Source organism: Cyrtonyx montezumae, unplaced genomic scaffold, assembly GCF_038088225.1.
Source record: "Cyrtonyx montezumae isolate F1298 unplaced genomic scaffold, pur_monq_1.0 scaffold_2, whole genome shotgun sequence".
NCBI classification, from domain to species: Eukaryota; Metazoa; Chordata; class Aves; order Galliformes; family Odontophoridae; genus Cyrtonyx; species Cyrtonyx montezumae.
In genome coordinates, this window is record NW_027071936.1 from 56226914 (window position 1) to 56253252 (window position 26339).

Here is a 26339-nt window from a genome sequence, read left to right on the forward strand (position 1 = left end):
GAAGTAGCTAATTGAAATATAATTTTGAACTGCTTAATATTTTTTCAGTTTATACAGGATTTTGACTCTGCAGTGGACTTTATGCTATATTATATATGTAATAATATAAGGAGAGGTTTGATATGGTGCTAAACTATTATTATTATAATTTCTTTTTTGCAGTTTCAGAAACAAATTGTGAGGATTATACCCAGAATAGAATCATATTTTTTTGTCCTTTGGAGCCCTTGAATGTTTCTAGCTTGTGCCATGTATCATGAAATAAGTCTGTTACAAATGACTTAGTTTTAGTGACTTAGACCTAGTTTAATGTTTGTTCTCTGTCTGTAGCATTTCAGACCTTCCTTGGGAAAGACGATGTATCTCAAGAAGTAGAAGAAGTTCTGGCAGAGAGTCGAGTCCAAAGAAACACCAAATTAGTGTCAGTGCTTCAACTCCTTAAAACCCGTGCTGTACGATGGCAAGTCATCACTGTGGTTGTCACCATGGGATGCTACCAGCTCTGTGGGCTAAATGCAGTAAGTGTCCTTCTTCAGACCATTGCATCTTCTTGGGTGCTCCTTTCTTTCTTTTCAATACAATATACACTATATAATTCATCTACCTTCAGTTTTCCATTTTTGGCTGTTCATTATTAGCAATGGTTTTGTTACAGCAGCATGTGGCAAGGCCTGCAGAAACCTCTATCTTTTGTATTTAGGAAAGAAAAAAAAATAAAAAAAGAAAAAAGGAGAGGACATTGAATTTGATGGAAAAGGAAGATAGCACCAATCATAAAAACGTGTATGCAGCTTCTAGATTTGGTTTCTGATATTGTAGTTCTGTTTCTGGAAAGTAAATATCTAGTCTGGTATGCCTTCTGTTTGTTTGTGATAGGGAACATTTGTCTCATTAGTTCTGTACTTAATAGAAGTCAGTAACAATTCCTATTAACAGTTTCAAAAGGTTGCAATGGATGTTTGATTTTGTTGCTCTTTCATACAATTTGAAGAATAGCTGCATTTCAATCTCCTTTCTTGAAAAGGAGCTAAAGAGGAGAAAAGACACAGATCTGCTAAAGGGCCTCTAAGGATATAAAATAAGTGACAGAAATTGTCCAGTATTCCATGGCAGAGCAGAACCACACTCTCACAGCTTGTGAGTGTGTGACAGAGGTCCAGACTGAAATGAAAGCTGGAGTTATTTTAAAGTATAATTTAGTGTCTCAGAAAAAAATATTTTTGTTTTATTTTTACTTTGTTTCTTCAACCATGTTACACATGATAATATTATTCACATCAAATTTACATTCTGAAATTGATTGCTTAACTGGTTCATCCAGAAAAGAAAAAAAACAACACAGAAGTGAATGATGAAAGTGATTAAGAGAAGTATTGGACCACTTGAATATGAGCTCAGGTTCCTTGTCTCTTCTGCTTGGCTTTCCTGACTGACCTTGACAAGTCACCCAAAGCTCAGAAAATAGAGGTACAGATGTGACAGCTAACTGCTCAACCTCGTTCTCAGTTTTTCGAGCTGTGTCTGAAGTCACCTGCTGGCTGTGAGTCACTGTCAGCAAAGTTTCACTAACTGCAAAAGCATCTCTTAAGTAATAGCCCTCACGCATCACTTTGTATGTAGTGCCCTGTTAGTCTGATCTTTGCAAAAACTGCCATCTGGGCAGGGCATATGGGAAAGCTGGACCTCTTTCAGGCATGTCTCTCAGGTCCCTCTCAAGAGAAATTACCAAATGCCAGACTTCTGTATTCATCCTGCCGGTATCTGCGTACATTGACTCAATTATAAGGTTTTATTTTATAATTAAAAAAAAAAAAAAAGAGTTCAAAAACAATACTTTCACCAGTTTCCATTTAGAATAGAAATCATGGTGAAACTCTGATCATATTAATCTACTTGATTATAACAGAATACCAGGTGTTAGTCTATTTTTCTGATAAAATGTATCTATGATGCATAACATTCATAATATTTGTATTCTACCATTATATCTTGGTTCTAAAGCAGAATAAAGCCACGAAGTTGTAAGTCATTGGTATACTACAAATCTTTTCATTAAAAAAAAATATTGTACAGCATGTTACTTTGACGGAATCATTCCCAGATGGAATCCTTAGGCTACTGTGGGGTCCCTCCTGCCACTAAGGAACCGTATTTCCTATGCCAAGAAATCTTGCTAGGGATGTGGGCCGTGTAGTACTGTGTTTTCAGTGAGTAGTTGTCCTACCATAGTGTTCTTTTCAAGCTTGCTATAGAGAAGACCTGTCATCAGGCAGCTATAGGAAGAGATCTGTATGCATACAGTGTGCAATGTAATGTTCATCAGAGCTGTTGCACCGATTTTCATTGCTTTCTTTTCATGGAATCACAGAATGTTTGAGGTGAAAAGGATCTGTAAAAGTCACCTTCCCTGTAAATGTACAACTCTCATGCAGTGAATCTGGACATCTATAGCTCAATCGGATGCTCAAAGTCCTGTCCATCCTGACTTTGACAGGGCAGCCACCACCTCTCTGTGCAACCTGTTGAAGAGAATTGTTAACATTCTTAGGAAGGAATGTATCTAGGGACGTGACAGAGGTTTGCAGTCCATGATTCGTTTAATCCTAAAAATTATTGTTTACTGTTCACCAAACAACCTTCTAAAAGTATCCTTCCTCTCTGTAGTTAATATAGAAAGATTAGAGCAATTGCTTGACTGCGTATGTCCACTTTGCTGTGAAGTACAAGGTAAATATCACACCTTCTGTCCAGAAAGCAGCAATTTATGTAGTGTCTTTTGTCTTGTCTTTACTCTGTTGTTAAGTATCACTGAAGTGTTTTGTAACACCACACAAATTTGTTCCTTATGTAGTGCGGCTCTGTATTCTTGTATCCTGTTGTTCAAAGGGAGTTAAAGTGAGTTTCTCTGATTTATTCCAAAAGTGAATTAAAGCAAATTGAGTTAGAGCTCTCTGTAATTCTGTTTGAGTCCAAGCAGAAGTGTAGTGGTGTTGTCACTAATCCACTGAAATTTGCACTTTCCCTTCAATTGCCACCCTGCCCAACTCTCAGTACCTCAGGAGCACTCAGTATTTTAACATGTCTGGTGTCTGGCAGATGAGATGCTTGAACAAAGGCTTGTATTCCAAACCATAGTAATTAATAACTCATTCTCCTTTCTCCTATATAGATCTGGTACTACACAAACAACATCTTCAGTGAAGCTGGAATCAGTAGTGAAACAATCCCATACGTTACTCTAAGCACAGGTGCTGTTGAGACTCTTGCTGCTGTTTCCTCTGTAAGTAAGGTTATAAGAATCCATCAACGTGCTTAATACTTAAATTACTGATTTTTTTCCTTATAAAGTTAAAAAGATTGTCAGAATAGTGTACTGAAGATTAAGTGTAGCAATTAATAATAACTGAAAATAATATTTCTGGATTTAATTCTAAATCCAATTGTCCTTTGAATGAATGAAGAAGAGGAAGGCTGGAAGAGCAAGGCCTAAAGCACTGTGAATGATAACTCATAACTGACTTAACCAAATAGAGTTGCTGTTGTAGTAGTTTATCTGAGTCCTCCTATGTGCCTGCTGGAAAGGAGGCAGTGTTGCTGGTGAAGGTTTGGTCGTAGGACAGGAGAATTCATACAGACTGCAGAAAAAGAAGTAAGTCTCCCTGGGTATGTTCTAATGACAATTTTTTATAACAACAAATGACAAACTGTGAGGGGAATTCTTCACCCATTTAAAATATGGAAGTCTTTCTTTGAACTTTTCTAGTTACTTTTCAACTTCAAAATGTTTTTAGAATGCACAGCATCCTAAAGCAATACATTTCACAATTTAAAAATAGTGTATAAAAAAGTATTTTGCATTGAGACTATTGAATATATGATACACCAGGTCTGGGTTATATGAAATGATAATAGTGTGAGCATTAAGCTAATTGCAAAACTACTCTTAGAGAGGTACCTGTCACTGTAGGATTCTATGTGTTTGTCCTTAGCTCATTAGTCCTAAAATGCTCATTAGGTAAGAAAGATTTTTTTTATAATCATCTATGTCACCCAAACTCACTAAAATTCAGAAACTCAAAAAAGTTTGCAAAAACTTAAGATGTTAAAAAAGAGGACTTGTGGCCTGAAATAGATAAGATGAAATTCAGTAATGAAAGGTACCCAGTACTGTACTTCAGGAAAGAAAATGTTCATATGCACGAATATGAAGTGTCACGTGGAACTCTGTCTAAAGGCTTACTCAAGTCACAATCCATCATGTTTTTCATTTTCTTCCTATCTGCTTAGCTTTCTCCCTGATGGCAGAAGGAGTCACACTGATGTGCACTGAACAAATCTGTTTTGACTGCTCTTATCACCTTACTATCTTCTAGCTGCCATCTGACTGTTTGATTGGTTAATAATTTATCCCAGTGTTTGGGGAAGACAAGGGATTCTGCCTTCCTTCTTCCTGTGCAATAAAAGATAGGTGCTCTCTCTGCACAGATCCAGTGCTCATAGACATTACCACTGACTCACAAGATTTCTGGGATTTTCATGATTATGAAAACCTCATTTTTACTAATAAATTTAGAGGTTAAAAAAAATCAATATGCTACTGCATACAGATTTGGGGAAAAAAGTGACCTGGCGTTGCAAACATTTTCTTTTATCCAAGTAAAATATTTATGCAGCTCATCACCTATAATTTTAGAAAGCCAAAAATATTCACCTACATGAGCTATTGGCTTTCTTCTAAAATTGCCTACCATGATAATTTGTTTTTTTTATATATTATTTCAATTGTATGAATTTTTAAATGATTTACATATGCTTTGCTCAGTCCCATGATACCATTATTAAGTGTCTGAGAAGTGAAATAAAAAAATACTTAGTGATTCATTTAGAATGCAAAATCCTGAATGATTTTAGATGCAACAAATCACTAATTACTTGTTACAAATTTCATCCTCATTTCAAAGTTTAAAATGTAAATGTGTGGAATTTTTAAAGAGCAAATCCATGAGCTGAGACATACTTAGATTTATATGTTTGAGAAAAGTAACCAAAAAGAACAAGCAGTAGAAAAGAGATATTGACCAAAAAACTTCCCAGACAGCTGGAGTGCATGTGGGCATATTTTCTCTGCAGGGTGAATTGTGATCCTCTTAATACATGTTGCCTTAATCTACAAACAATCAATTTGATCATTTTTAGGCAAGGACATTATTCCTTCTTAATTGTTTTGTTACAGTTGAGCTTTAGGATGGAGAAAAGTACATGGAAGGAAGTAATGATGTAATGCCTTCCAGGAAAAAAACACCACTCTTTAGATTTGAGCAGCAATCTGTTAGAGACTGCATTTCCTTAGTACAAATCTTTCTGCAGGATATATTCAGAAAATGAAAGTTCTGTAGACATAACTCCTTGCTTTGAAGCATTAAAAATATTTTTGGAGTAGGCTGGTTTTTTGTGTTTTTTTTTTTTTTTTTTTTCTCCTGTCTGTTGTATCTTCAGGGCATTCAAAAGCTAACATTACTCTACTGCTACTACTACATTACTATGTGGCTGGTGTTTTATTTTCTACCATAGATTGGGATTAAGATCTAGTGTATTACAAATGTGCTCCTGACACAAGACAGACTTGGTATTTTTAATAAATAAATCATCAATAGTAGAAACTTTGCTCCAAAATACTCACAACTTACTGAATTCACACAATAGGAATTAGATAGTGAGATTTTTGTGTGCTGCCTAAGAGCTGATTCAGGCATTACCAAGATGAAGGCTGTAACAAATCCATGTGTTGGTTGTATCTTGGTCAGGTTAGCCCAGCAGACATTGAGTATGGAGACAATATTCTCTGAATGAAAAAATTTCTCTGTCAAGTGATATTGATTATGGATGATTTACTGGAAAATATAAACTTAAAATCAGTTCCTTTGCTGAGTGTGACCCCTAGACTGGTAGTTACCAAGAGGGGGGCTTGGCATTGGAACAGATTCTTCAGGGCAGTAGCAAAGGGCTGGAGTTGAAGAAATATTAGGACATGCCCTCAGAAATATGGTCTGAAATTTGGGTGGTTCTATGTGAAACCAGGAGCCGGAATCAATGATCCTTGTGGGTCCTTTCCAGTTTGGGATATTCTGTGATCTTATCCAGTCATGGCATTACCGTAGACTCAGGTAAACTGATATGCCTGAGAAGGTACTCATTTATTTAAGGCTTGTGCTCACGTGATCAAATGTGGTGCTGGACCTTTAAAATCCAATTTAGGTACATAAATAAAATACCCTGTTTCTTTGTTTTGCAATTGTATAATTCATACCAGAGGCAAAAGTATATAAAAATGGAAACAAAAATCCATTTGTAACTCTCAGTCTTCTGTTACTCTTCTTTTCCTGAATGAACGATACTACGCATTATGTCATAAATAGACATGTCAGTGATATAAATATGATTATCCACTGCAGCCCAGCTATTAAAGATGGAAATAAAATGGAATTGGCATGTCACATTAAATCTGAATCTAGACAAAAAATTCTTCTCATAGCTACTTAAAGAAGTATGAATACTTGAAAAAAAAATACTTGAGGTAGTATGGTTACTCTTGATGTTAACATATAGATCAGATTTCTGTATAGAGCTGAGGCATGAAAAATATCTACTAGGGTTATTAGTATGATTTGGTGCCAAGAAGTGAGTAGGGAATAGTATTCATTGCCCTCCCATTTGGGCTGCAGAACTTGCATACATATTCGTCTTCCCATCTTGTCTAATCTGTTATAATGCACCCTGCTTTCATCATGTCAGCCCCCCAGTATCAGCAGCTGACTCAAGTGAAAAGACTGACATTTGCTCTTTAAGCTTTATTCACAGGTGTATCCTGCCAGACAACAGAAAGTATCAGTTGCCTTATTATCAACAAATGTTTGGGTTGGAAGGGTTTTGGTTGCAGTTTTTTTTTTTTTTTAACACATTTTCTATAATTTAAGCTATATTAATCACAATGACTCAGGGCCTAAGTTTCTACAAATGTGTGTTTATGATCACTCGTTAAGTACTGGCCTACTCAATTTGTCAAATAACTCAGTGTGCTATCACTTGTAAAATTCATTTTATGACTATACTAGACCATATGCTGAGTTCCTTATTTCATTTGCTCCACCATGTAGTATATTTTTGTTACAGATCTTCAATAGGTAAGAACTGCCAGTGTTTACCAATGGAGCATGCAGAATTATAAATACTTGAAAACTGGTGAATCATTTTCAACTTCCTATGAGTCACAGGCCTCTTAGTGGGTTTTGCAAGTTAACAAGTTCTGGATTTCTATAGTCATAATAAAAAATGAAAATATTGTCAGCTTGCAGCCCTATTTACAGCATGTTCATTATTTTTTTTTAAACCGGGGAAACTTCAAATTTTATCTGAGCCTTTTTTTACTTAAAGAAAATGAGAACAAACAGCAGAGAAATTTGAAATATTGATGATCTATGGTAGATTTTCGTAAGAAATCCTAAAAAATTAAATTAATTTGGTCATTAAAATTTAGTGAAAAATGCTTGATGGAATGGCTGTTGAAGCATCTGTATACTTAATTCAAAAAAACCTTTTAGTTCCAATAAAAAATGGAGTCTTCTGAGAGGCTTTTCTTGTGGGAACCAGCTTCCACTTGAACACCTGTAACCTATTGATTGTCCCTGGGGTGCTTCTGCACTCCCTCCTGGCTGCTTACTTTCCCTCATAGACATGGTTTCCCAAATGCACATGCTGCCTTTCACCATAGTCTTGTAATTTGAAATTGCAAGGAATTTGAATGATAATGAACTATGCCTGGGCCGGGCAAAGCCAGAGGAAACTACATGGTCCTGACATGCAAATTGGTCACCCAAGCTGGGTATACGGGTGAAAGATGAATCGAGCCATCTAGTAGCTGGTTCCCTCTGAAGTTTCCCTCAGGATAGCTGGTGCTCTCAGTTGACAAAGGGATGAGGCTGGACTCTTCTCAGCAGTGTGTGGTGATAGGACAAGGGGAAATGGCCACAAACTGATGTGTAGGAAGTCCAGACAAATGTGTGTGGGAACTTCTTCACAGCAACAGTGATAGAGCATTGACACAGGCTGCCCAGAGAGGTGGTGGAGTCTCCTTCTCTGGAGACATTCAAGACCCATCTAAACTCCTACCTGAGCAACCTCATCTAGGGAGCTGCTTTGGCAGGGGGTTGGACTGGATGATCTCTAGAGGTCCCTTCCAACCCCTGCAATTCTGTGATTCTGTGAATTTATGAGCAGACAGGGAGTATGCGTTAGATTGTTGCTCTTGTCTTTTCATGAGCTTGACTCAGTATAGCATCCCATTTCCACAGAGATTGCTATACCTCATTTGAATCTGTGCCATAAACAGTTGTAAATGTTGTGTTGGGTTAGAACTACTGACACAAGCAGGACATACAATTTGAGCAAATAAGCGTCCTTATCTTTAAACTGAAAATAGGGTTTTTCTCTCCATAATTGTTAAGGTTGATCATGTCTAACGGAGAAGCCTTCAGACTCAGCATTTGCCAGGTTTAGTAATGCTATCAGTGTGATTTACGTAGTAGCAGCTTTGGAAAAGATTTAACAATCACCAACAAAGTGGGTACATTTTAGTGTCCCAGTGAGTAAGTACAAAAATTGGTTTCTACTTTCTACAAAAGACAAAGTCGGTCAATTCCATAAATCAGAAGATATACCACCAGGAATTGTAATTGTAAATTCTGTGAGGCAAAAACTGTAGGAAGTGTCCTACATTCAAGTTCCTCAGAGCTACTGTATTAAATAAATGGCAATGATTCTGCAGCATTGTGAACGCTTGGGAAGCCAGACTTCAGCTGGGGGAAAATAACTGTTACCTGGATTTTTTGTGTTACGTTCCCTGTTCACTTCTGAATGAAAAAAAAGAGTTAGAATACATTACAAACTATTGTTCTCTTCTGCAGATAGCCCGTGGGGCCTGCTATAACTATGTCTATGCTTGGCTGCTCACAGTTAAAACTGGCAGCTCCTCACCAACCCACCTAGATTTGCCCAAACGTGCACAAACCACTTAAAGATATGCAGGCATGAGTTTATGTACACATCTCTTTGGAGTCCTCCTGTGCTGGGATTTGCTTTTCTTTGAGCGTGACAACCAGAAACTGTCTAGCACTTTTTTCCACATTTGGTCTGTACGTCAGTCTTCTGTGAATCATTATTCTCTGAGAGAAACGTTCAGCACTCACTCCTTTTTAATACACTCGTTTTTAAACCCCACCAGCTGGTGTAACACCAAGATTGTTTAATAGTAAACAAACATCACTGGTATGCCAAATCATCTGTGCAGCATTCATTGCTGCACACACTGCACAAATCTCCATCTTCTGATGAACTCATCAGACCATTTTACGTCCTTCATATTTATAAAAAAAATGTACACGTGTATTTGCAGGATGGATTCATTAATCACAGATAAAAATATCTGGCATCTTGTAGGGTTTTGGCAGTGCAGCAGTTGCGGTTTCAGAACATTTGGACTCCGTGAGTTCACTGTAAAACCTTAATAACATCAGAGGGAGTCTATTTTAAACACTGCTCTGAAATAAATTCTATCACAGAATCTCTGGAAACTGTCAAAATGAGTATTTTTCCTCATTTAAGGAAATAATGCTAGAGCTGGCTGCTCACTGAGTTCTGCAGCATTGCAGTGCTCCCCGGTGTGGAAGATCACCTCTGTACAGAGAGAGGGTGCTGTGTCCTAAAGCCTTTGCTGCTTAAGCCGGCATTGTGGGATGGGCATTTCTTCCCTGAATGATTGTGCTATCCTCTGCCCTCTTCTAGACACAGTACAATGGTGTGTGTTGCTGAAAGGAAAAAAAAAAAAAAAAAAAAAGGTGTTGCTCCAGATTTCACTTCATTTGCTCATTTTATCTTCTGCTTGAGGGATGTCTGAAAGTGGGATTTCAGTCTCCAGCATGTAACTGTGGCAAACAGGTGTGAAATTCTGACTCTTCAGTGATTTGAAGTGAGAAATATTGGACTCCATACAATCATTTTATCCTTTTCATTTTGTAATTTGTAATTATAGTATTTGTCAGGGAAAGTACTGCATTGGAAAATTGTTATGATAAATATTAGCCTAATGACTCAGACTAGTAAAATCCCAGCTTTTCAAAAACCTCTTCAGTTTTCTTCTCTAACAGAAAAGTATTCACATTTTTTGACTTTTTATAAAGTTAATTTATTTTCAGGTGTTAAATGTAAATTCTGAATTTGAATAAATGCACCTCTTCTATAACCCCTTCTCCTTTCTTTTATCTAGCTATTCAAATTAAAACTACAGCAAGGCTAACTCCTTTTTTTAATTCAGACAAAACAGAAATTAAAAAACAAATTGTAGATGAAGGAAAAGTGACTTAATATCTGCTAAAATTATGTTATACTTAATACATATTTTAATACATATTTTTTAAACTTTTAAAGTTCATTTTGAAAGTCATAATGAATTAGCTGTTGAAATAAAGAAACAAAATACCAAACAGAGATGCAGTTTGCTTTAATGTTTTGACATTTAAAAATCACTAAGAACATTATTATATGAATTTGGTGCAAAATTATAGGTGGCTCAATCAAAGTAGAATGAGTTTTCCCCTAAAAAAAGTGAATAGTAAGGAAAAAATCAAGCTTGACATAGTTATCGTCATATATATATATATGTATATGTTTTTTTTTCCCCACTAAGATACAGCCCTTTCTATTAAGAAGCTGTTACCCAATAAATTAAGAGCAGTAGTAAGTTTGAAATCTGCCAAGCTAATGATACTAATTTATCAATCTGTGGAATTAATCTGTTGATCTTTTTTTTTCATCTATATGATTACATTTGCTCTGTAGGAGAAATATATACATAAAACTATTATCAAGTTATATTTCTGGTGGTTTCACTTTTGTTTTTCCAAGCTTTTAAATACAGATGCCATGTTGATTTGTTTTTCCAAACAGGTAAGATTATGTAAACATAATGATGAGGACAATTATGAACACAGTATAGCTGATACGTAGTATGAAATCTGCTCTGTTGCTCTTCTTTTTCATCTTCATATTTACCAAAAGAGCATATTATGTACCCTGATTTCTTCAGGTGTTTATTGAGAAACCCATATACCACTTGTTGTTTTCCAGGGCTTAGTTATTGAACGGCTTGGACGCAGGCCTCTTCTCATCGGAGGCTTTGGGTTGATGATCGTCTTCTTTGCAGTTCTTACTGTGTCTCTGACTTTGCAGGTACAGTTCCTACATATTTTTGCTCTCTTTTTTGTCTGTTTTAAACAGTATTCCTACATAAGCTGATCTTTTAAATCGTTTTGATATAAGGATTTAATGGTCTGTCTTTTGTTTGGTTATAAATTTTGTGGTTTCAAAATGCTGTGGTTAGCTGCCTCAGCTTTTGCATTAAGTCAGGGAGAGATTGTTTCATTCATTTCATGGCATATTATGAACTATTCTGAAGACAATTTTACATAGCTAGGAAAAGTTATAATACTTTACTGTATGTTAAAATATAACAGTTCTGTTATACTTTTACCTTGTAAAGCAGTCTTCTTCAGGTTTCTTTTGTACTGTGTATGTTAACCTTATTATTCTGCTTGGATGTTTTCTATTTCCAGTTGTGAAAAGATTCCATATTTAATGTTTTTATCAAGTTACATTTCCAAAATTTTTATTGTAAACATAGAGACTTAAGAGGAGATGTTCTGCAAAGGCTATTTTCAGATTTTATTAGCAGTCATTTCCCTAAATATTTGAAAAGGTTGGAGGAGGATAGGTAAACCAATCTAGAGTTGTTTTCCACTGTTTAGCTTCAGTTTTCATTGTCATGCTGTTTCCCTCAGTTTTTGAGTGCTTTTGGGATATGGAAGTGACAGTCTGGAACAGCATGCTTTTGGGTGTTCTTTTATCAAGCTTTTCCTTGCCAGCTGTTGTTTCTGTGTCTTGCCATTAATCTGATTTCCAAATGTTACTTCTTGGTTGAGGAGAAGCAGATGCATGCAGAGACATGGTAAAGTTTTATTTGACTTACCTGTACATGTAGCACAATAAAGCTTTACTTCACATACCTGTCCTGACAATAAGAGAGCTCTCTAGAAGAGAGCATTTATTGCAAAGCTTCTAAGCTGAGTAAGAAGTGTTCTGCCAAAGCCTTTAAAACACTATTTGATGGATGAGGACATTCAGCTACTGGAGATCTCTGAAGTTGGAATGCCTTCTTTTTTCATTTCTTTTCAGAAACATCTCAGTCTACTAAATATTAGAGATTGGGTATTGCTCTGAACAAAAGACCCAGTGTTGATCACAGGGTAGTTTACATCTCCTCTGTATTTGCACCTTCGCACTCTCAGTGCCTTAAGAGATCTTGGTTGTGCGTTCAGATGGGAATTCCAGAATGTCTAATTTTAGCAGATCTACAAATCATTTGCTCTGTATTAAAGCCCAGGAGACTGTAATCATGTTTTCTGCATAACTAAAGGAATAAGCCAGACTGTAAGAGAAAGCTGTCAGAAAATTAAAGTCATTATTTAATGCTGAAATAAATAATAACCTATTTTAGCAAATGTATTTTACAGTGCCACTCAGGGTGATACTACAGTGATATGTAACTTAATCAGCTTTGAAAAAAATAGTAAAATTGTAATAAAAGGAGTTTTCACATTTGCTGATGGAAAAAGAAACAGATAAAGGAACAGGAATCTGTGAATTTCTCCTAATGTAATAGTATTCTTATCAAGCATTCATGGAGATGGTTAAAAAGTGTCCTGAGCGCTCAGTAGAAATTACATACAGTATTTTCAGTTCCCATCTTTTAGAGATGGGGACTGAAAAAAAAAACCAAACCCAAACAGATCGCCTTGTGAGGAAAATAGATGATTTCATTTACAAGTCTGTTAAAAAGCCATTTGTAGCTTCTTCTTTTATCCTAGCAGCTGCTGCTTGCACATCTGACCCTCCCTGTTGTCAAAAGAAAGTTCATGACTAAAAATGTCTTGACTGTGTTTTTCATGTGCTTTGTGAAGCCTCAGATAGAACTGTGCTTTTCAGAGTCAGCCTGCTGTATCTAGACATCTGCCCAGTCTTTGATTGGAGAACTTGAAAGCTCTGTGGATCATCATAGCTGCTCTTTTTACACATCTGAAATATCTCAGGATAATAGAAGTGCGGAATCCATGCAACAGATAGAAAAAATTTTCTGGATTGTCTTGAGCTTTAAAATAAGTAGAATCTAGAGTTGTGACTTCAGCTGTGCAGGAGATAGGCTGTGATTCTCTAAAACAGTCCTAGACTTAATTCTGAAATAGAAAAAGCATTCTGGAAAACACTATTGTTTGTTTTGTTTTGTATTAATGTTGATAAGAAGTACAATACACTTAATATTAATGTCTTCTTCTCTACCCAGAATAATGTGTCTTGGCTTCCTTACCTCAGTATATTTTGCATTCTTGCAATTATTGCATCATTCTGCATTGGACCAGGTATGTCTATATTCTTTTGTATTAATGTGTACAGCAAAGCCCAGATATTCTTGCACTGGTAGTTATGTTTACAAATTGCTTTTTGGAAATAATATTTTATCCATGTCTAAAGACATCAAAGGTTGTAAGATAAGAAAAGGTAATAGCAATACAGGCTGATAGCAACACTGTGATAAAACGATGTCGCTCTGGAATTCATTTACTTGATCAGATTCAGATCCTCCAATTAATTTAATCCAAATTCAGTAAAAATACAGAATGTCAAAATATGATTAAATTCTCAGAGTTTCCCTTACAAACTGTTTTCGACAAAAAGGGATTAAATCACCCCTGTTCATGCAACTTTTTTCAAATCTGCTGTAAACCTGAAAAACCTCTATTCTTCTGAGCTTTTGTTTTCCTGCTCTCTTGTTAGAACATCTGATACTTGCTTAGTAGCTTATATAGTGTCGTCTCCTACTTTCAGAATAGCATACAGATGAGTACCATCTGCTTCTTACAGCTAGAATCAGCTGTTACTATAAACTGCATTTTTTATTTGTTTCAATTTTCTGAACTCAAGCGTTCAGCTTACAGATGTTTTCTAGGCATATTGCTTAGCAGTGAAACATTAATACTAACAGCAGGTATGTTCAGGAACGTATGAGATTTGATATTTCATTGTTTTTATCAGAAGACAAATAGCAGCAGGCGGTCTTTCATGTATTCACTCAAAAATTAAAGGGACTCTTGTGTTCAAAATCTATAATCTGAAAGAAAAAAACAACAAAAAACCTTCAAAATTGTTTAGTACTATAGATAAAGGAACCGTGCTTTTTCACACATTTGGTTCATTGCTTACTTGGTTAATTACATACAAGTGAAGGCATTTGGTTGAAGAGAAACGTATTTCTTTCCAATGTGGTTGAAGAGAAACATATTTCTTTCCAATGTCATTTTTTGTTTCATTGGTAAAATTATTAAATAGTTTTACAGTTTTCACCTCAAAATATGGAGGCTTCATGGAAGTGTTTTTCTTGGCCGCACATTTGATCTGAAATTTATATACCTTTCAACCGAAAGAGTAAAAAGAAAGAGACTGATAGGATTATAACAGAATCATAGAATCCTTAGAGCTGGAAGGGGCCTCTGAAGGCCATCTAGTCCAGCTTCCCTGCAATGAACAGGAACACCACATCTAGATCAGGTTGCCTAGTGTCTGAGCCAGCTTTGCCTTGAGAGACTCCGGAGATTGGGGAAACCACCACCGCTCTGGACAACCTGTTCCAGTGCCTCACCACCCTCACTGTTAAGATTTTTTCCTCATATGTAACCTAAATCTCTGATTCCTATATAGATAACAAGCAAGAACAAATAAGCAAACAAAAATTCAAAACATAAGTCAAAGAAATTTAGTAAGAGTTTGTTTTCAGTGTCTACACAAAGCATTCATGCCATTGCTCAAGTTCAATGTCATGAGCAAGTGCATTGATTTGAGATATTTTGACTGAGTGAAGTGCAATTGTTGGAAATATAGTTTGAGATGTATGGGCTTAGGTTTGTACAAAACATCTTCCTTCTTTGACCCTTTGTTAGAGCTAAAAGCAATTATCCCCACATTCTCAATTAATATCTGCTTCTACATAGATATTGAATAGTAACATGTTGAACTGTGTCTGCAGAATCTGTATCTTTCAGGATAACCACACTGAAATCTGACTTAAACAGGAAAAGTGTAGGTTCTGCTTATTTGTATCTGTTTTGGTGAATTCCCAAACCAACCACTGTGTCTTTGCAGCAGTTGCTGTGCAAGCAAATGATTTTTTTTAATTTTGTTTAGTGAATTGAAATATTTTTAGTTGTTCATGCAGTGGGGAATTTGAGGTAGTTTTATAAAGATGATAAAAATTGAGTCCTTTTATCTCCTAGCTAAGTAGATAGAAAATAAATAAATAAATAAATAAATACACACATACATATAAACAAATACATAAGGCAAGAAAGCCTACAAAAGAAAGAAACAAATGACAACAGATGGGGTGTCCCTGGACATGTCCAATTCAGAGACAGTCTTCTGCAGAGTTGTGCACCACCTGTCAGTGGAGCTATCAGGTATGCTGGGGTAAGAATGTTTCACTCCTTGTTTTTGATGCTGTTTCAGTTTGTATAAAACACTTAAATGTTCATTCTCTGAAGCAGAGAGTGACTCTTCTGCCATTTGTCAAGCGTATTAGCCCAGATGATGGGATGTGGTGAAAAAGAAGCGAACAGATTAATTGATGGTTAGAGAAAAGCTGGCACAGACTTCCAGGCAACTTTCCCAATAGAAATAAGCATGACAAATTATACAGTGAGAGCCTAATAACTTCGGTGTTAAGCATTTCCATACATCTTTCTATGAAGAAATTTATTAATATTTTTTCTTTAAAATACCATTTTAAGTGTGGCATCCTTCTTTCTGGTTTTGAGAAATGGAGGAGGCAATGCTGCGCTGAGAGAGGTTGGTTTTAAGACCCATATTTAAAAACTAAGGAAAAGAGTAGGAGGTGGATTGTTTTCAAAATATTCATAGCTTTGAGGCAATCCTTACTTCTTTCAAATTAAACCTTTGCAAATTCAGTGATATTGGAAGCACAATAAACTGAAGCACTGGACTTTTTTTAACCATTGGTAATAGGTATAAATAATCCAAGATAGTACTGTTTCTGTAAGACCTGAAAAAAGGTGTTTGTGTTGCTCTTCCTTTCATGTCCAGCTCACAGGGAAGTTAGCCACCTGTGTGCAGTACCATCTCTTCTTTCTTGGGACATTCCCCAAGAATTCCTTGGAGTGCTCTGGAAGGAAAAAAATCAGCTTTTATTACCACAAGCAGTAACACTAGCTGAAGGTTCCAAAATCTGAATAGTCTTTTCTATATCCATTGTTAATTAACTCAAGCTATCTTTGCACAAAAAATTTATGTTGGTTTGGTAGCCCTTCAGGTATATGGATATGGTTGAAGTCTCACTTCATCATCTTCATTTCACATAACAGGTGGAGTGAAAAAGAGACTTAGAAACTAAGGAGTAGGGTGAGGATTTAAGGATATCTGAAAATGGCCATAAGAATGATATCTTTAAGTGACACACGGAAAGCTCGATAACTGATCCTATTTTATATATGTCATTTGAAAAGCAGTATTATAATAAAACACTACAGGCATGTTCTTTTACATCTTTTCCTAGAGACCTAATGCATCATATTGCCACATATCATCTCTCTGTTTTGCAATGTGAAAAATACTCATTGTATTGTCAAGTGTGACATTAATATTTTTGTGATGAAGACTTAGAGCAGATTGTTAAACAGTGCTCATTCAGCATTTTGCACAGGAAGGCTGCAAAGAAAGGGCTACTGTGAAGGCGAAGTAGGGTTTTATGAGAAAAGATGCTGAGTATCTTCATAATGTATAGCAAAGGAGAAGATTAAGGGTATGTTTTCCGTTTCTAAATACATGTGCAAAAGGGAGAATATCACTGAGAAGAGAGAATAAGTTGATGGCAAATGTTGCTGCAAAGAATAAACAACAGATCCCTAATCAAGGTGCTAGGTAGCCAGGAACAAATTTAGAGTCAAAACTGGAAGACAACTCTTAATTACTGAAGGAGTTCAGTTCTGCATTAGCTTCTCCGTGGAAACAGTGAAAGGAGAAACTAAGCAAAGAACTTTTATAAATTTATAAAAGGACTGTCTGAAATACAGCCTGAAAGAGCTGAGGATAGGATTCGATCCAGATGCAGTCTAATCCTGTGTTCCCTTATTTCCAAGTCCTGTGATCTCTCTTTGTCTCCAAGTGAGTTACTAGATCTAAAGGTTTTTGTACAATCTTTGCTTTCATTTGTCAAAAAAGCTCATGTGCCTGAAAAGAGAGGATTTTTTAGCTGTCATTGTGTAGCATGTAGCCCATGACTTAAATCTAACTTACAGCAATAGTACATCACACTTTATTGTCATATGTTGTGTAACATGTTAGAAATGTTCATCTGGCCCTAAATCATTTAGGTATTTCTGTGGGTGAGTAACACTTCCCTTGAGAAGAAATCCTGAGTTTGGTTGTGTTTGCGTGAGGTTGAATTTTGTACGAATAGGATCAGAAGTGATTCAGAGTGAGTTTGCATCTACTCCTACTTTGAAAGTTAGTTCCTATTCAGTATGAATAAGGATGGCAGTATGAGATCAGTAGTATGTTTGCAGACACAAACTCATCGCAGAAAATGGGAATAGAATTCACTCTGATGGAATTTGAAAAAATAATTTTATGGATGGGAGATCTTCCTTTCCCAATTGTTGCTTTTTATACTGATAGCACTTTCGGTATGGTTAAGAAACATGAGCAAACCAGAACACTTCAGAAAAATGTTTCACTTAATTTTTTTCTCTACTTTAAGGGTTTTGTCTTATAACTGAGTTTTATAATATATACTTGTCATGGTTTATTGAATGTCAGTGAAGTCTTTCCTAACACAGATGAATATAGATACAGTGGAAACATGGTAATGTTATATTCAGCCTATGTTAAATTGACGTTACGGAGTAAACAAAAGAAAACTTGGAGGAAATAATTGCTTTGCCCTGAGGTGTATCAAAGACGTTTTGGTATTTAAAGTTTAAAACAGTCTGTGCTCTTATTCTGAATACCAACGTACAGCTGTAATGACAGCTGAGCAGTTGTAATAGTAGGGTCACTGTGAAAGTCATGAGGTTTGTTCAGTCTGAAATGTCATCAGAGAAGAAAAAAAATCTTGGATGTGAAACACAAAGGTGTGATAGCACACATGTAGACATAAAAGAACTGAAATAAAATGCAGTGTCATTATTATCACCTGAAATAGGCATTTACTGAAGCTTTTTGTATTACGTCTATAGGTTCTCCACTTAGAATGGAATGTGAGACTTTCTAATGCTCATGGCTTCCCATTGAGCCATTCTTTCAGTACAGTTCAAGAAAGTGTTTGGAGCTTGCTCAGGTGGTAAAATGTTCTCTTTTACTAGAAAAAATACACTGTGTTAAAAAGAAGCAAATAAATCAGTGTTGCTGTATATCTAATTAAAAACTGGTAGATTTGAAAGTTTAGGTTAATTCTCAAAGGAACTTTTACTCTATAACTATTAGACCTTACAGCCATTCCAGCAGGTAAGCATCCTTTGATCAAGTTGAATAGATCCTGCATCAGATAAGACAGTTATTTGCACAGTTTTCATGGATATTTAATAAAATTTTGATTCCTTAACAGTTATAAGGCTTCTAGGGGGCACAACAGTAGATTTAAAGCTGCTGCCCTAAGAGGAGCTAAATATTCCAAACATGAGTTGCAATTCCATTCAGGGATAACTCATCTCTGACCCACAGATATATAAGTATAATGTAATATGTACCACAGATTGTCTCAGTTGATTTTCTGAGCGATCTCTGGCCCCATCCCCTGCTTGTCGTGCCACTCCATTGCAGGAGACAGCCATCCATCCAACGCAAGTTGCCCTATGGGTGCCATTTCAGCTTTCCAGCTGCCAGCAATCAGAGCCTGCCATATTAATGCAGTGACATTCCTTTAATTTATGTGGACTGCGAACCACAGCAGCAGGAGATCTGATTTACCAATCCCTTTACATTTAGTAATGGAAAAAACTACTCCCTACACTTGAGGAGAATTTTCAACTACTAAATCAAGCTACTAAATCAAGGGGATAAAAGAATGAGTAGTTGAAGGGCTTCACATAATAACTTCTATTTTGGTTGCCATTCAGCGATCAGAGTTTTTGAGCTGTTAAGGAAAAAAATAACAGAATTGCTTTCAATATGATTGCATCACCACTGAATTTTGGGGATGGGAAAATTATTTGTCCCTTGATTATAAAGATAGTGTCATTCAGCATATATTGGGATATCAGTTTTGCTCAAATACTTCCTTAAAGATCAGTGTAAAGAAAGTTTGTAGCTTTCAAAGTTCAGTTACAGAAGTAGTTTCAATGTTTACAATTAGTGGAAGTTCTGAAGAAAAACGATCCAGTATTCTTAAGAAAACTATCTGTTGGATAAAGGAATTGCTGCAGATGACATACAGAGTTCTTAGCAGCAGGCAAACTTATTAACTTCCTCCCTTTAACAATAGAATTTAGAAATTATTTTAATTGAAGCCTTCAAAAAATGAACACTTTGACACTTGAGAGCACTCCTCTTACCTAAACTAGTGGGTTTGCCTGAATGATAGCTAATTACTTGCTGATGGCTCACAACTCCAAATCTTAAGAAGTTTACCGCTGAAAATTACCCGTGTGCTTTAAGGCACCATAAAAAAAGCTGATTTATTCAAATATTGCGTAACTGATTTACGTACATAATTCAGATTAGTGGGGACTAGAAATGGAAAGCCTAGTAAAAAATACTGAAGGCTTTAAAATTCACAGTTTACAAGCTGTATAGGTATTTAATCAAAAAGCCTTTTTCTTCTGTGAATTAATATAAAATATTTATATTTACAAAAGTGAAAACTAATAAGTATGTAGATCAGTAGACGTAGAATTAATAAATTAGAACTAATCAATGCAAGACAATAAAAATATTTTATTTTCCTTGCGAGCATGTGCAGTACACACAAAAAGAAAGTTCTAAGTTCATTTCATCTACTTTCTGCCAAGCCCCATGGCCAACATTTAAATGCAAATGTTAGCTAGTTTTGTATAACAATGATAAATTGCTAGACAGTGTGTCTTAATAGCCAGACTAAAATACTGAATGTTACAGCAGTGGGAGACTTTCAAGGGAAAAAAATCGTTCAGAAGGTCAAATCCATGATCAAGGACTACATCAAACATAGCTTGATGGTGTGTGTTTGACAAAGTAAGCAGTTCTTCTCCAGATGCTATCTATCTGTCCTGCTCTGGAAACTTCACTTCTGTGGGGAACATTCAGTTGTGCAGAAAGCAGCTACCCTGGCTTTGACAACTGGGAGGTGTTTCCTGTCCAATCACCAAACTGTCTGCTAAGTATTTGTCAAAGCTAGCGCTAAATGTACTGCATTATTCATCTCCTTGCTCCCCTGCAATGTCTGCCTAAGGAAGGCTTGAATGAAAGGAAACTTGTAGTTCTGCTGATTTTCTTCCATTCTGCTGAAAATATAAATCATACTCTAATGTATGTATACAACTAAATTTTGGGGGTCATAGGAACACATAAACTGCTACACAATGTTAGACCACAGCCTTATCTGCATTGCTGCCTTGTGATGTCAGCTGCAGATGCTTAGAGGGAAATGGGAGAACAGGTCCCTTCTTTCTCCAGAATGCATCCAATGCAGCTGTAATTAACTGCTATTAATTTCAGAAGAGTTTGAAATGTTCTAGGGCTATTATGCTTGAGCTAGCAACATGAGGCACTTTCATTTTCAGTCGAAAATGGTGAAGGTTTTGTTTGACCATTTATGTTTTGACCAGATCTTTTCAGCTTTTAAGACTCTATTCTATCTGAATCATTGTACTTCATCAGAAAGCTTTAAAACTCTCACTGTAGCGAAACTGTTACTGTCGTTTTTCAAGTCAGTACTTGTAAAGGAAGGACATCTTTAGAGTTCATTTGACTTTCTGTATGGTTGAAAAGAGATACTGCTATTTGCAATTGGGCACAGTAACTGCATGTCTACTACTCTTCATAAACTTTCTTCAATCTGAAACAATAGCAGCTGTAGCGATAGCTGAATTATTTAATTGGTGGTGTTTAAGACACCATATCCTAAAGACTTCACAAGTTCCCAGAAAACATATACAGTGAAAAGAGTCTGTGACCAATCTTTAACAGGACGAATAAGGACAGATACTTCTGTCCCAGCTTCTCTGATTATGTACAGCATTCTAACTCTTGGGATCCTTCAGGATAAACACAGCTTTCAATGACATAACTGTGTACAGCTATCATGATTAATTTGTTTGTCAAAACATTTCTTGAGAATAGCCTGACATGCCACACTGAGTTTTCAAGTTTGTTTTAGCTTGCATAGATTCACAACAACCAGCATTTTGTGCTAATGGGCCATCATCCTGAATTCATCACAGAGAAATCATGCTTGATGTCTCTCTTTTTTTTTTTTCCCCCAGTAAATTATTAAAGAAGTAAAAAGCCTCAACTATATATAGGGTTTTCATATTTCTTTCCTATATTTAGAACTTATCATGCATGTGAGTCTTTATTTCAGGCATTTCCATGATATTACTATCCTAACAGTAAACAAAAAAAGTAATGGACGGTTCTCTGTATTTATTAAAGTAAAATCCCCCTTTCCAAAGATAATTTATAAAAAAATAAATTTATATTAACTGAAGCAATTTTAATCGGGATCTGATTATCATTGTAATTATTCTGTGAATAATTATAGAATGAATAATATCATGAAGACACTTAGTCATAGCTCAGTAAAGAATTTTTTTCTTCATGTTCAAACAGAAGAATTGGAAGTCAAACTATAATTAAGTTTCTGATATGATAAATGTGCCTGAAAATACAACAGATGTTTAAAATACTATTTACAGGCAGATAAAGTTGAGTGTATTTTTGAATTGTATTTTTTTTTTGTAGTTATGGAGAATTATTACAGTGAAAGAAAAAGAAGTATTGCTAGTACTGCAGTAGAAATGTAATATTGATCTTCAGTTTCCAAGTGTTTCGTGATAACTACTGTACTTCATTCTAGGCTGAAAAAATGACACAAGAAAACAACATATGCCTGCAGAAATGATCCCAACCAAAATGGAAGTATTATCAAAACACCAAAAAAAACTATGTATTCTATAGATTTGTGCATCAGTTGTGCATCTCATATCTGGACTGCTGATTCCATAGTAAAAAAAAAGCTAAGACTGGTTCTACAAAAACAAACAAACAAACAACACCAACTATTGCTTAATAGAAATTAAGATCAAGAAGACTATTTGACCATCTAGCCTGTTTTCATGTGTTTTACCACCCACTACATTTCATTCAGTATCCAAATCTCTTCCTGTAGAACAGGAACATCAAAAAGTTAAAAGTGCTCAAACTAACAAATAACTGATATGAAAGAGGTACTTTCAGATAATACTAAAATATAAATCCACAAAAGTAGCAGAAAAAAACCTTTACTCAGTGCTGAGAATGAGGAACAGGTGTGCCACTACAGGCAGTTAGGGCCTCCTGACTGATAGGGAAATGTTATATTTTACAGTTTTTCTCACCATGGGGCAATAATATGTAGTGAAAAATGGCTCATACTGAGCATACTCATATTTCTTCAGATTGGGAAGACCCGAATTTAATAAACCAGAACAGCAGACAAATTGTCTAGTTGAATCACTTCAATGAATGACAGCGTGACAGAGCACTGGTTTTTGGCGTCTGCTTGGTCTTGTGTAGTTCTGGGTTGCATTATTTACAGATTACTTTGCTTTAATTTTTACCAGATACTTGTATAAATTGGTGGGTGGTTTTTGTGTTACCGCGCATCAATTTCAAATACGGTTCATCTTTGCAGACTGGGGACTTCATTTTGGAACTCAGGAAACAATGTGTGTAAAGGATGAGTGTAAAATGGAATAGATGATGATGAGCAGACCTGGGAAAGATTCTTAAAGTGAAATGCAGAAGTTAAGTTTTGATGCTATGGCAGAGCTGGATTGGGTGGGTTTTCCTAAAAAGGGGTGATAAAATTGACTGACTCGTGAGGAAGATGAGTGAACTTACAATGAAGTTATGATGGTGAATACGGTGGTAAGGCACACCAGGTAGAAATAACTAAGGATAATTGAAACAAGGTATGACATGTTGCCTGTAACTGAAACACTTATGGATGAACTAACAGATAGTGGACATTGTGTGCTGGAGGAGGAAGCAGACTCAGAGGTGAATGTGAGGCATAAATGAGGTAGAGGTTACAGTAAAAAACTGCATTCTGCTCTTGGCTTTCAGGTCTAGGTTTCAGTAAAAAAGATCACACTGTCAGAACTGACTGAGTTCAGAGGATTTGGGAAACAGGAAAAAGGAAAGGCTGTGAAAAATTATTACTCAGGCTTTCAAGAGCAGAGCTGCATTTAAAAGAAAATATAACTCAAGTAAAGGATGCTATCTTAAAAAAACAGAACTTACTGGAGCTCTTCAATTATGTAGTATGCACTTTGCCTTCATTAAAAAAAATTAGATAAAAATAATTCAGTCAGTAAATGGGTGCTTATAAAATTCTGCTTAAGAAGAGTGCCTTACGGAACTAAAAAAAAATAAGAAAAATGCATTAATTATTATTCACGAGGGGAAGAATTTCACTGAAGAAGAAGAAATTATCAGATGGTTCAGATGAGGGAATACTTAGGTCTTTTGAACTGAAAAATTACAGGGGGCATCTACTTCAAGAATTATTACCTAACTGAACATAGCAGGAATAGTCTGTAGTTTCCTTGTTAGCCAATGGCCTTGCTGCTCTATGTCACACATTTTAATGAAATTTATTGAGATATCAGATTTTTTTTTTAACCAATGATGTTGCAACAGATATATCAATATGTACTTGTGTTGCACTCCATTGCTTTGTTACTTTAATTGCTCTAAGTGATGTGGCTTATTTGGCACCAGCAAAGATCCAAATGCCTGCAGGGCTGATTTTCTGTAGGCTGCTCGAATAGTAGCTTTTATAGATGCTAAACCAAATGTTAGTTATCACATGCAAAAGCCTTTTCCATACAGCATTATATTAAAAGCAAGAATGTTAATAACTGTGAGATAAGTGTTACTATATTATTAGTTTTGCCAGATTCTGTATTTTTTGTTTTCTAATTTGGTTCTATGGTTTGCACTGCTGGTTTGCCTTTGACTGATGAACCTTTAAACATCCTTTTTTATGTGACCTTTAATCTAAGGCAGAAGAGCTCCAGCTCTTTGGATGATACAAATCAACATTGTTAACTAACTACAGTTTTATACAAGCCAGGTGCCTATTTTGCTCAAATCTGCAATAGACAAGATCAACATTTCTCTAGTGGAAAACTAGAGACAGTTTAGAGAGTCTGCAGCAGGAAGCAGTGACTCACCCCACCTCTATCACACATTCATCTTCCAGTTCTCTGCACAGGATTAGTTAGCAAGACAGTTGTCCTATCTGAAAACCTAACAAAGAGACTGAAAACACACACTGGTTGAGCTGGGTGCGTCACCAGCAGATCTCCTGCAGTATAATTTTCAGGTGCACCTGTTTGTTTGGGCTTTTGTGTAGTTTTGTTTCTTTTTTTGGCAGCTAAGGCTTGATTACAAACTAACATTATTTTGCCGCCTCTGAAGAATATCAGGTTTCTTTGCCAGCAGTTTTCTTCCAGGAGCTTTGTCTCACTTCCATTGCCTCTCCCCCATACCTGTCTTCAAGAGTTGTCTTTTTCCAGTTGTACTGCACACACTGAAGCCTTTCAGTGAGCAAGTATTCTGTTTTCCAGCCCTATTAGGATATATCAGTCCTTGCCTTGTGGTGAAAAGCTGTTTTGCTTGATCTGATCTAGAGCTACACAGACATCTTTTAGCAAAACAGAACTTTGTCACAAAGTGTTTGCCTGTTCTGTCAAAACATCTAATCTTGAAGACTCCTTCTCTCATAGCAAATGGCTGCAAGGTCTGTCAGATCTTGCCCTAATCAGGCCTTCCAGGATTTCCAAGCCCTCTTATTAGAAAGGCATTCAGCTGCCTCTTGAGCTGTGGAGCTAAAATTCTGTCATATAGGCTTAGTTTAGTTTCATTAAGCAGATCATTGATATACAAGGCCTGCAACAGCAGTGTGCAGTTTCCAATAGAGGTACTATGTAGAACAATCTTTAGTGGTACTGTAATATGTCAAGAGCTTCTTCTTCCATTATGTTCACTGTAATGATGAAAACACTGATATATTAGAAATGAATTGCTCTAAGTATTGTTGTCAATGCATTTCCTCTCTAAGTTAATGTTCAGAACCTATTTCACTAATGTATTCTTGCAGGACTCATAAAGTACATTTTAATTTTATAATCAGAGATAAATAAAACTGTTCCACTGAAAAATGCTTGCAAATTCTCCCAGTGAAAATGCTATATTCAGGCTTATCCCCCATTAGAAAGAATACCAATTATCTTTATGGTGAAACTATTTTAGCCATGTTTAAACATGTAAGGCTGCAAAACTCATGACAAAATGTTTAAAAACAAAATGTTTCAAAAAGACAGCGGATTGGTTAGACTGCTTTTGCCTGTGGTTTCTAAGCAACCATTGAACAGCAGCCAGCATGGACCAATTAATTCACTGGGTACCTTACAACTAAACTAACTGTAAGGAGTGGTTGGTAAGATGCCATATTGTTGTGATGACTCAACCACTCAAAAAAACAGCGTGGAAAATCCTCAGATTTTGTAAAGATAGTGAATGAGGATCAAAACTGCATCTGCAGAAAGTAGTGGCATATTCTATAACAGGGACTGACCAATTCAAAGCATATTACAGCTTTCTTCCAACCCATGCACCTGATTTTTTTTTTTTTTCTGAAAGAGGCTGAGTTAAGGAGAAAAGAGATCTTGGAGTATCTCTACACCTTGAAATGGCTGGCAGTGGGTTGATGAGTTGAGCTGATTTCAGGTGCCTTCACTGTTAGTGTGTTAAGGATTTACATTTTTTCTTTAGTTTACCCTAATTTTTCTATTCATTTCATTTGGTTCTTGGTAGACATTCGTATCACCTGTCCTGGGTCCTAGTAAGGTCAAAATTCTACTATTCCTGTCATGTAGCAATATACAGCTATGATCTGCTTTCATTCACTTTTTCATTTGTCTTTA

At 36.0% G+C, this 26339-nt stretch overlaps 1 protein-coding gene across 1 annotated transcript in view; it reads left to right on the forward strand.

Annotated features, from left to right (window-relative positions):
• SLC2A9 (solute carrier family 2 member 9) overlaps window positions 1-26339 on the forward strand; it is an 89649-nt gene that overhangs the window by 45531 nt on the left and 17779 nt on the right. The window contains exons 8-11 of the mRNA XM_065735775.1: window positions 331-518; window positions 3170-3280; window positions 11179-11280; window positions 13448-13523. Of these exons, the coding sequence (XP_065591847.1) occupies window positions 331-518; window positions 3170-3280; window positions 11179-11280; window positions 13448-13523 (477 nt within the window). The remainder of the gene's footprint in view (window positions 1-330; window positions 519-3169; window positions 3281-11178; window positions 11281-13447; window positions 13524-26339) is intronic.